We start from the raw sequence: 12,095 nt of genomic DNA on the forward strand, positions 1-12,095 counted from the left end.
TTGTCATAAATATGGCCCAGTGTATCTATGCTACTATGTCCTACTTCAATATCAGTTGCTTCTTTTGTCACATACTCTAAATTAGTTTGCATGGTGCAAAGGTTTTTCTGCCATTAAGAAATTTTACATACTTGAACATTCATTCTTTTTTGCAGGGAAGAATTCTGCGAAATATTTCGAGCAAAAGAAAAAACAACAGGAAAGGTCTTCACCTGCAAGAAGTTTTTGAAACGAGATGGACGAAAAGTGCGGAAGGCAGCCAAGAATGAGATCATAATTTTAAAGATGTAAGTGGTCTCAAAGATTATGTTGTTTAATGGCAGTGTGCTATATCAGTTGTGATACTACCAGTGCTTAATTTGTAAAAAAATAAGTGCCAGGGCTCTTGTCAGGAGGCCACTGCAGCTTGCACTACACATTTCCCCTGCCATGCTGCCAACAACAGTAAAAACACAGCTACTAACTGTCACACTCCTACAAGTGTGACATTCAGACTATTCCAGGCCCCCACAGCTAGGAGAATGGATTGAGCCGCAGGTAACAGTTATTTTTAATCTATATTAAATTAATAATAAACTGTTGTTGTGGTCTTCATTAAATTAGCCACACTGTCACAAGCACCAGTGTTGGCAATTAAGTTCCGGTGCCGAGCACCGAAACCACCATCTCAAATTAAGCATTGGATAATACAAATACCTTAATCAATAACTTTGCTAAATTAATGTGCATTTTCACTTACTACCCTAAGTAGCATAGATACAGCATGCTACTTGATATATGAAGTTATAGTGTCTATCCTAGACACTAAAAGTACAGAGGTTATAAATGAAAGTACCTACAGGGAACGTCTGTCTTGTTCAGCATGCAAACTTAATGGCTTGTGGTGCTTTTCTGGACTCAGGTACAATAGAGCCCAGATCTAGGCAGTTTTCTTATGTAAGTTGGAGTGCCAAGCATCCGAAGAGAGCTTTTTACAGTACGGCAGGTGTCTTCCACAAGTAGCTCGTGAGCTACCAGTAGCTCTCTAGGTACCTGTGAGGTGAGTGGCTCTCCTGTGTGCAGCCCAGCCTACGACTATCAAAGGTTTTGCTTGGTTGAATTATTATATGCATACCAAAATTAAAAAGCATGTATTCAAGATAAAAATGTGTGTATTTTCACAACTCATCAGCTGATGTCTGTAGAAAAACAGTTACATTTTTAAAATGTGCTTAGAGCTATTATTTGAGTTGGAGAGATTTTTTACTCATATTAATACCTTGGTGCCAGGGGGTTTGCAGCTCTGGCTTATATGTACCACCCTTGTAATATTTCAGTTCAAATTGTCAAAGCCTTTTTTACATTAAATCACTGCTGGCACTCTTGGATGTGGTGCTCCCTTGTACATCACTAGTATCAGTAGCTCAGGATGATTTTCATTGAACATAAGTAGGTCTTGTTACAGAAAAGGTTGAAGACCCATGTGCTAGGGGTATCCAACTTTTGTTGACAAGGTTTGGAACCATGGCAGATTTTCAGGCTATCCATATGGGATAAAGTTACACTCAATTAATCCAAATGTATATCCTTCGCATAGTCATTGGGTATTCTAAAGAACAGTCAAGGCACCTGCTCGTGTGGAGTAATGTTGGACAGACGTGTCCAAGCCTGTGTTAGATTTACGAAGCATCTAGAGCAAGGACTATTTCAGATTTACCCTGGCCTTTGGGCGCTCCACATCCCAGGAATGATACTTCAGAAAGCAATTGCCTGGTGCTGAATGACATATGATGGACGGTGAGAGTCTCACAATGTTTCTGGAATGATAGCTCTCAGAGTGTGGAATTAGGAGTCTCCAGGTCAAACCTCCCTATCCCATGTGGAGTTCTACAGGGTTCATTCCTAAATTACTAATTCCAACATTTTACCCTATTTGTGGAACCACATCCTCATTGGGATACTTGGAAATGGATGGAGGGACCCCAGGCAAACATTAGGATGAAATTCTGTCAATGTTATCTAAACATGACCTCTGTTTGCTATTTATGGTCTTAAGGGCCTTCACTTCAATTATCAACTGGTTTTTCGTCACTATAAATGTTAGCAAAGGTGGACCGATCTTTGGGCTTCATACTTGATAATTCCCTAAATTTAAAGATTTAGGTTGCAAAATTCACACAATCAGAACACTATCAATTTTACTATTGTAATACACCTTAATACTTGTTTCCATTTGGTTCATAATGTCAATGTTTTTGCTATTACTAAGCACTGTAAATAACACATGCTACTGTTACCATTGACGATGGTTCTAAATTAGTTTACCATGCAAGCATGAAAGGAAGAGTTGGCCTTTGTGGGATTTAAAATTGTGATAGATGATCAAACTAAGATGTCGGCAGCGATTGCTCAACACACTGACCCATCTTACTGCAGCAGATCAAACTCTATATTCTCTACCGCCATATCCATCCCATGGTCAACCTATGGTTATCTCCCTATCTATTGACATTAACGCTTGTCTTCTCAGACTTACGGTTTCCAATTTGTCTACTTTCAATTAGCCTTTCATGTTGTAAATTTGGAGATGTATTCTAAATGAATTGATTACATCAATCTATTAGCTATGCTGTGACCTTCCTTGAATTACAGTTTTTGGTTTGGGCTGGTTTGTAGCAAGTTTAAAGCTCCTACCTGAGAACAGCATGTATCCTCAGTGATACGGTACTAGAATATCATGACCTAAACATCATCTGCCAAAAATAGATTCTCCTAAACATAATTTGCAAAAATATTGCTCCACTACAGTTTATATCAGAAAGTCGACACTTAATAGAGCACTTTCTGTAAGTGACATTTAAGCCACAATATTTATGTCAGATTACATTTTAGTTATTTAAATTCTGAGATACAACCTGCTCATGATCAACAGTGACTCGGTGTGAACTAGGGGTAATGCTTTATTCTGGATATTTCATACTTCTTCCATTCTAGGTTTTCAGAAAAACGTTTCTGTCATTCTATACAACACCTGAGTATTTCCCTGTCGCATGAATCTGCTGTGCTTTTGACCCAGTGGGCCAGATGGACGACCCTAAATTGTATGCGGAAACGGGTTTGCAACCCGCTTGCGCATGCAAAATGTTACAGGATCATGTACAATTCCTGATTAGCAAGTCACAATTTATTTGTGATTCGCTAATTAGGAATTGTGAGTCGCTATAAGGAAGCGGCGTGCCAAGGATCTCCCTTCCTAATAGCGAGTCTCTACCCTATGTAAGAATGTTTTGCGACCTCAATTGCGGTTGCAAAATACTTGCAAATTACCGCCCTCTTCAAGAGGGTGGTAATGGAGTCGCAAATGGGAAGGTCCTTTGTGACTGGCTCCAAAAATATTTTTTAAGGCAGGCAGTGGTCCCAGGGACTACTTCCTGCCCTTAAAAAACGAAAACGTTTCTTTTTTTTTTTTTTAAATGTAGACCGTTTTCATTTAAGGAAAACTGGCTGCATTTTTTTTTTAAACTGCTTTATTGAAAAGCAGTCCCAGACATGGAGATCTGCTGAGCCCAGCAGGCCACCATCCTTGTGGGCGGGGGCAGCCATTCCCAATGGGTCGCAAATTATGAGTGGCTCATTAATATTCATGAGCCTCGCATTTTGAGACCCTATTGGGAATTGCTAACAGTGTCCATTGTACATTTGCGACTCGCAATTTTTCACAATTTGGTCATACATCTGTCCCAGTATCTTTCCCAAATAGTTACAATTACAGCTCTTTAAGCTTACTCTTTCACTGCCCAGGCTTTCACTCATCCACTTATTTGATCCAGAATACCGTTTGTGTTGAATCTTATTATGTTCAAATTATCTGATTGGGTTCTTTATTTTTTTACTGTTATGTTTTTTTATTTCTTATTTATATTTATGATTTTAATTTATTTAGAACCTATATGGCACAGCATTCTGTCACCCTTTTGCGTTAGCGTGTTCATTATAAATGGTATAAGTATCACCCAAAGAAACCCTCATCAGAAGTAGAGAGTGGCTACTAGCTCTACAAGCAGGGCTGGGCTGGCTGTAGCGAGCATCGGGCATTTTCCGGGGAGGATGGAAGGGTGGCGGCCAGTTTTGCAACAGTCAGGGATGATTTTTGATTACTGGGGGCTGGTTTTGCAGCAGTGCTGCAATATTGGCCTCTAGTACCAAAAGCAGCATTGCTTCACACTTGCCCCCACCTCCCCCCCAGGAGCTGGTCCTATAACATTGCGAGGACTGCTTTGGGTTCCTAGTCCGGCCCTGCCTATAAGGCTATCATGAAAAGCCAGTTCATGGTAGATGACATTCTAGTACATGGCACAGACCTTTTACCAATACCAGAAAACTGTAAAAACTTTCTTCCACCCACCCCCCAGATAAAATTCATCATGTCAACCAAAACTGGTATAACGAGTGGTGCTGAAGGAAAGAAGATGGACAGGAGGGAGGAGGAAGACCAAAAGGAGGAGAAAGACCAGAATAATATGAGATGGTGGGAATGAAAATAGCAAGGTGCGAGAGAAGGATTGAAAAAATGGGTGCCAAGCGCGACAGATTGAAGTGGGAAAATACAAAAGGGGTTTGGTTAGACGAGGATATAGGTGCAAATGCAAGGGCAGGAAGGAAGCGAAATAAAGGCAGAGAAGGGGAAGTCACCAGAATGAGGGGGTGAGCAGTCCTGGATCTGATGGGGTGCACCCTATGCAGTGAAAAAGTAGGATGGTAGGGAGTAAAGAGTTAGGCAGGAGGGTGAACAAAGGTTGAGGGAAATAACAAGGGATAAATACAAGTATATTCTTAGTAGGACAGTGAACAGCTGGACAAGAAAGGAGAGGTAAAGAGAAGAGAAGGGAAAGCAGGGAGCCAGAGTAATATGAGGATGACAGGGGTGGTGTCTTGAAAGGTAGGGTATAGGAGGGCGAATGGAGAGTTGTAAGAGTCAGAGAAGAGGAGGGCAGGAGGACGACTGTGAGGGAGTACTCGCTCAGTTGGTTAGATGCCATGTATGTTACAATCCTAAATTCCAGATGATCGGAAACAGCGATTTATTTCGCCGAGGTTGATGAAATGAGTGCTAGACGGGATTGAGAGGAGAGAGACTGGGGAGACAAGAGCTGCTGTGGGTGGGAGCATCGCCCAGTGATGGATCATGAGGGCATCTGGTCTCAGTCTCAGAGTCACCGGCAGCCTCGGATTTAGACCCATGCTATGTTTTTTTGCGATTTCACAAAGCAGTAATTATGGCTAGTGGCTTAAAAGCTGGAAATGATCTAGTCCTCACTGCAGCTCTGAGAGGGTCTCGAAGGTGGACAAAAAAGAACAAAAGAGTGATAAAACATGGATATGAGAATGGGTTTCAAGAGCAAAGGGAGTAATGCGTGAGAGACAGCAGGGGTAAAAAGAGTGGAATAAAGAAACTTGAGGGGGCCCCTGAAAAGTACATGGAGGGGCGCCGCCGCTCCCCCCACCCCCCCTCTCTTCGACGCTCTGGATCCAGTTTGTAGCACTGAGGCCCGGGACCTGCCAGCAGGCCCCTGCCGGAGCTCAGCCCGCCCTCCCCGCGAGCCTATGGGGGCTTTTGTTACACCATTGAGTAAAAAGGAAAGGGAGCATAGCAGTCGTAGACCAACTGGGGTACCAAACGGATAGAATGGATAGGAGAATAGACAGCAAAACCAAATGAGCATGGTCAACACCAGCGGTGAAAGTGGAAGCTGATGAGATGGAAGAAGGTCAAGCTAAGGTGCAAGCCATCAAGGACTATCCTAGAATTTTTGGGGCACAAGCATTTATTTATTTTTTAAATTTACATTGACTACAACACATCTAGGACATCAACATGATGTTACCAGGGTATTGAAAGCAGACTGTGTCCCACTACGCCTTCAGGACTTCTATACTTGACAGGAATAAGGAAGAAAAGGGACTTGTTTTTTTTAAAGGCGCCATGGTTTATGTGCCTACTGGGTCCAGGCCCGAGAGATTATTTCTTATAAGGAACTTAATGTAAAGATAAAGTTGCAGTGGCCTTTCACTGTGTTAACACTGGCTTGACCTTGATAAATCTCTGAAGATCAAGTGTTGCCACCATTCTCAGACAAAATACCAACCTATTTGGATATGTTTCACTAATCTGGAAAGGCCATGAGTTAGTAGGTAAGATAAAATATGTGGAAAATTCTCATTATTCCTTTGTACGATTGCAATTATCCTTGTCTTTGCTCTAATATTTATTGGATATTATTGATACAGCTCACAGATATTTTTTTAACCGAATCATTTTCATTATTTTTCAGACCAAGTGGAATCCAGCATATATACAATATTTGATAAATCAATGCTTTCTTCTGTTATAGCTTGAGCTCACCCTGCTCCCAAGAAAAATAACTTCCCTCCCTAAAAAAAAACCCTTGCCTACTTTCCCAGATCTAGGTACACACTAATCGAATCTAGTTTTTCATCTTACTCATGCTCTATTTCTGAAGATGCAATACAATCTCCATCGATCATCGCTGTTTGCAACCTCCACCCACCATTGCTGTTTGTATGTCCATAAGAATACCTGTCCGGTAAGAGAATAGATTACGTGCTCCTATTCTTGTTGTGTATGAACAGCTCAAATGCCTTTTGATAGATATATAATCAAAGGTTACTACTGTTCCTCAAATGCCTTATTTTGATTACTCAGCTCCCCTGTCACATCCAGCACCAATGCCTTAGTGGAGGTATTTCCTTTTTCTACCAATATGAGAGTAATGTTGGTTGGCCAATCCCAAACAGTTCCAAATGAACAAGCAATCCTGGAACTACAAAGTCACAATCATGGGGCAATGGGTATCCTTAGATTTGGTTCATGGATGCTAGCATCTAAGTCCAATGCCTAACGTAAGGATTGTCCCACCATATGCGATAAAAGCCTCCTTTAGCGTCACAGCACTTCCAACATAACCCACTCGTGTGTGAGTAAATGTGATATAACCTTGTTGGGCACAGGTACCCGTTGAATATGGTTTTATAGTGTGCTTCTCTGCCTGTGATACTATGCACTCTTTTAGAAATATCTCTCCAGAGAAATTTATATCGTCCATCATCTATCTTTTTTCCCGTCACCAGTTCTCAGTGTTGTTTTGTTATAGTAGGGGGTTGGATTTAAGGTTCAATGATAAATTATAGAGGTTTGGTATCACCCCTTTGTCCCTCTTGTAAATCTTATAAATATTTCTATCTAGGTTATTTCCTGTTTGTTCATCACCCTAAGTCTATCTGGGTATAATAAATCTCTCCATGACCTTAAGTCGAAAGGCAAGCTTACATTCTTCATGTGTTTTGGTTTTGCTTTTATTGAACATGCCTGTAGCAGTAAGACACTCCCCTTCCTTCCATGTATCAAATGGGCCTGCATGGAGAGCAGGTTTGGAGGCGGGGTTGTCCTGAACTGAGTGTTTTTGTCCCTTCATCCCAGACATATAGAGCAGTGCTCGCCGGGGTGCTGAAGTAGGCATTTGGAGGTCTACAAATACTTTTTAAGTAATTTCTTCATTTGCTTCCTGCCTGAGGTTTCTGTTCCAGAAATGGAAAAAACATACCGCATTTTCAGACGTAAAAATATTTACCAGCCTGCATTTAAAATACAGGCCATGATGATTGAAGAACAGCAAGGAGGGCAACCCTACTCTGAAATGGAATCTGTCCATTGGATACGAGGCAAGCAGTTCTGCTGTCATTGAGTGAGATGAGAAGTCACTTCTTGTGCTGTTAATGACATGTTGTGGTCACTAGTTTGCATTTTAAGGAAAAACAGACCTCTCTATGTTCAATTCAAATGATTCATAAATAATTTAAGTAATTTGTCAAATGTTTTTTCATCATGACTCTACTCCTCTGAATAAATGCCATTAGTTTGATTAACCTGATTTCACCAACCTAAAATTTTGGAGAAACATGTTGTAGATAAACGATAATATTTACAAGCAAAAGCACTTTGCCCAGTTATAGAAGTGCCTCATTTATTAAAAGTGTTGCATCGCTGCGTGAAACCAGCGATGCGACACTTTTCAGTGCGCCCTCCTTGCTACACCTTGGATGTGCCGTGTTCACTGTACGGCGATCCATGTCACAAGGAGTCAACAGATACCTCAGTGTTCCTGATGTATGTGTTGGGGCAGTAATGACGCATTGCTAGAATGTGTTGCAAAAGAGGCGCAACTCCAGAAATGTGTCCTTTCACATGGGGCAGGCTCCATGTGAAAAGGCCTGTGTCAGTCTTACGCCTGCTGTGAGGCAGGCGTAAGGATTTGACGCAGTGGCGTCCAAGAAGTGGTGTTGTGAAATCTGATAGATTTCCCTGCACCACTTCTACAACCCTTTTTTGCTGGGGTAACGCCCACTCTACATACATTATATCTGACGCAAGTATAATGTAGCGTAGGGGTTTACAAAGTTACGCATCTGCTTAGATGCCTCACTTTGTAAATATGTCGCAGTATGGTGCATGTTTTATGCCGCCGGTGCGTCACAAAAAGTGACGCACCAGTGGCGCAAGGGGCTCATAAATAAGCCCCAAAATACCCAAAGGAAATGAGTAAGAACCAAATGCAAATAAATATTCACCTAAAAGGATATACTTAGAAACCATGTATTTGAACATTTTTATAGAGCGCGAACAAGACCCAAAGGGGTATCAGAGCGCTGTACAGAGTTGTTGTCAGCCATTATACAAAACATAAAGTAGGTAAGTGAAAGTACAACCTGTGTGAAAACATTCAAGAGTAAAGAGTAGGGTGTATCAGAGGCGCTCTAGAGCGCTCCGAGTAAAACATCATACAATAGAAAGAACCAAGATGTGTGATGAGCATCAAGGAATATTAACAAAGAGGGATCGAGCAAAAATGAACAGTTGATGCAGTTAAAGGAGCTATCGAGGACTGGAATAAAAAGAATGCAAAAATAAGGTAAAAACATATAGAACATCAGTGAGAATACTTCAAGATTTTGGTTATTAACAAAATACACGAGCATGATCAGTGCGATTAACGTTCGTTCATTAGTAGTCTTTTGACCAGTTTTTTATAGGACGTTGTCGAAGGATTTGATCTGATCTCGGATGGCAAGGAGTTCCAGATTCTCGAAGCAAGACCGGTGAACGCACAGTTGTACGATCTTTTCTTTTTGAATCTTGGAGGATTCAAGAGAAGGTTGGACATACTTCTGAGGTTCCGGCTAGAGCCCGATAGCTCAAGTTTATTTGCCAGGTAGTATGGCGTATTGTGGTGTGGTATTGTGGTGACCTAATGTTCAGATCTTGTTGAACATACGCATCACACTTGGTCGCGGGGACTTTGCAATCTATAGTCTCCCCTTTTTTCCAGATGTATTTTTTTGTGAATGTTGTATGAGTTTGTATGAGTCTGGATGATCTTGTCTATTGTTTGGTTCTGGTATGTGTAAATGTCCTTTCTTCCGGGGGTTATTTGTTAAACAGTATATTGTAAGTGTTTCTGAACTTCATGCGTGAATAGTGTGGACTTTTATGTACAAAAGGTTTTTTTTAAAAGGGGAAAAAAGAAAGAAAATTAATTACTTGTGATACAGATATCTTGAATATAAAAAGAAGTTAAATAAACAACAATGATAAAAGAAATGTTGTTAGTCCTGTTGATATGACTGCATTGTTGTTGAGCCCATGTTGAATTTAATTTTATTGGGACAAAAGCAATATAGGTCTTGAAGGAGCCCTTTGTTGTGTATTCGGTCTTTCCCCTCTTCTCCCTGACCTTAAATTATATTCCTTTAGAGGGGGTCCCCACTTTTGCATTGGCTTTATGAGTCAGACAAGCTATCTTGAGTCGGATTCTAGCTTCAATAGATAACCAGTTTAGCTGCAAAAGGTCGGGTGAAATGTGATCAAATGTCCTAGAACCCGTTAAAAGCCTGGCTGAAGCATTCAAGGTAGCTCTGAGTGGGGCCAAACTGGCTTTGGGAAGTCCTGTGAGGGTCAGCAGCCCATATTCCAATCCAGGGATAATCAGGGATTGGACCGCCGGCCTGAGGTCTTCAGGGGGCATGTAATAATATTCTCCTCTTGGGTAAATATTTACTGGTGTAATGTGTTAAATAAAAAACAGAAGTTATTTTGCCTATGGATACTTCATTGAGTAAATCTTGATAATCTGCCATCCTTCAATACCAGTGCGTTTTACAGGACTTGAATATGAATACGGAAGTATTTGCCAGATGGAACCTTTGGCAGATATCTTTCTGTGGATATCTGTGGCTCACAACTGTTGCATCGAATGTGGAAAGCTGTGGGTTGGTTTTCTTTGTCACTGGGGTGAGAAAGAAGGATAGAGACCAGTTCAGTTGTGGGGCTAACTTGCAGACTTCGGAACTAGAATGCATGTTTTTTAATTCCAGCTCCTCATCTTAAACACATTGTTTGATCCTGGACAAACCACTTCAGTCCCCTGTGTACAAATGTTGTTTACATGATGTGCTATGTAAAAAATATGTACATTCATGTTGGGGCATTGTATCTCCAGCTGACCGTGAGAGTTTATGTCTCCCTTTTTCATAATGACAACCATAACTTACAAACTGCACAATCTACAAATTGCACCTTTCATTAAACAGCAATCGTCTGCGTTCAAATGAGTGTTATTTGCCAGCGACACACACATGTGAATTCAATCCATTTGGTCTCACCTCTTGCTGGCACATCCTCATACACCTGCTAATTGTCACTCTGCGGGGCATTAGCAAGTGGTAGTTCAGATAACTAGCTGTACGCCACTACCTGTTGCACTGGACAGGGTGAAAGATTAATAAACAAGTAAAACATCTGGGTGAGATCGGCAGAACAGGTGAGACAAAGGAAGCGAAAGAAGGGACCAATAAGCGCTGGTGGAAGGAAACAGGAGTGAAAAGGGTGAAACAAGATTCAGAGACAAGCATTGGTAAAGCCAATAGGTTTCATCTATGCAAGATTCATTGACTATGTCAATGTTTTTTTTAGATATGTTACACAGCAGTGCTGGCAGCTGTGCAACGTGTCTTACAGTAAAGGAAACAAGCATTGGCATAGCCAATAGGTCTCGCCTTTGGGACCTTAAAAGTGTCTTGCCATGCAACAGTTGTTGTTGCACCAAGGATATTGTGCTGCATAACTAAATACTTATAAGGTCACAAAAGCGAGACCTATTGGCTATGCCAATGCTTGTTAGATTTAGGTCCGATTTTGGATCTCCAAAATATTAAAGAAATGTACTTGACACACCTTAAGAACCACGGCTCATTATGCGATCACTGATGCTTGAATGTTGGGAAATGCTTATTATGAAAATTTTTGTGGAAGAAGTAAGCCTGTCTCTGTATTTCTGTTATGGCATAACTAAATTTACACTTCTCGTTTGTGAATGGTTTGGTTCCAAATTATTTTCTTTGCAAGTAAATACGATCAAATCTCTTGTTTTAATCCTAGGTATGAATCCTAAAGGACCCGACCCAGCGTTTCCCTGATAGAGGTCAATAAACTGAGAACTTTTGAGTTGTGCAATTGTGCAGCATCAGTTCCCATATAACACTGATTTACCTGCACAGGCTCTATAAAATCACCCGTGACTTTTTGTTGCAGGCTTAGTTGGGCTATATTTGTAGCTGTGTTTCACTTCTTAAGTTGTTAAAGCTATTACAGTATTTCTGTTCCATGAAAAACATCACCTGTCATGTCAAAGTCTCAAATCTTACCTCTCAGAAGGAAAGTTTATCCCCTGGGTAAAATCGGGTTCCTAACTTGACACTCTCGCTCTATAGGGAGGGAGGGGGCCTGACAGTGATACTTGCGTAAATTGGAGGAAGTGTAAAGGGGAGCGAGGTGTGAAATGGTCATACTTCAGGAGAGGCACTCGCCCGCTTGTCATGGAGAGGCAAGCCTGAGAACTAATTTAACTGAACACCCATGTTTTTCACATTTCTTCTAAAATGCACTCAGCATTGTTATTGCAGGGATGATATGTTTGCAGTGATAGCCAAATAAACACAAAGGTACATTCTCACTGTTTTATATTTCTGGGACATTTTTAAAA

General features: G+C 41.0%; 1 protein-coding gene across 1 annotated transcript in view; it reads left to right on the forward strand.

Moving 5' to 3' along the window:
* LOC146797873 (caM kinase-like vesicle-associated protein) overlaps positions 1-12,095 on the forward strand; it is a 592,979-nt gene that overhangs the window by 402,041 nt on the left and 178,843 nt on the right. The window contains exon 3 of the mRNA XM_085625076.1: positions 156-287. Coding sequence (XP_085481202.1) covers positions 156-287 — 132 coding nt within the window. The remainder of the gene's footprint in view (positions 1-155; positions 288-12,095) is intronic.

The sequence above is a fragment of the Triturus cristatus genome, chromosome 9 (assembly GCF_964204655.1).
Source record: "Triturus cristatus chromosome 9, aTriCri1.1, whole genome shotgun sequence".
Taxonomy (NCBI): domain Eukaryota; kingdom Metazoa; phylum Chordata; class Amphibia; order Caudata; family Salamandridae; genus Triturus; species Triturus cristatus.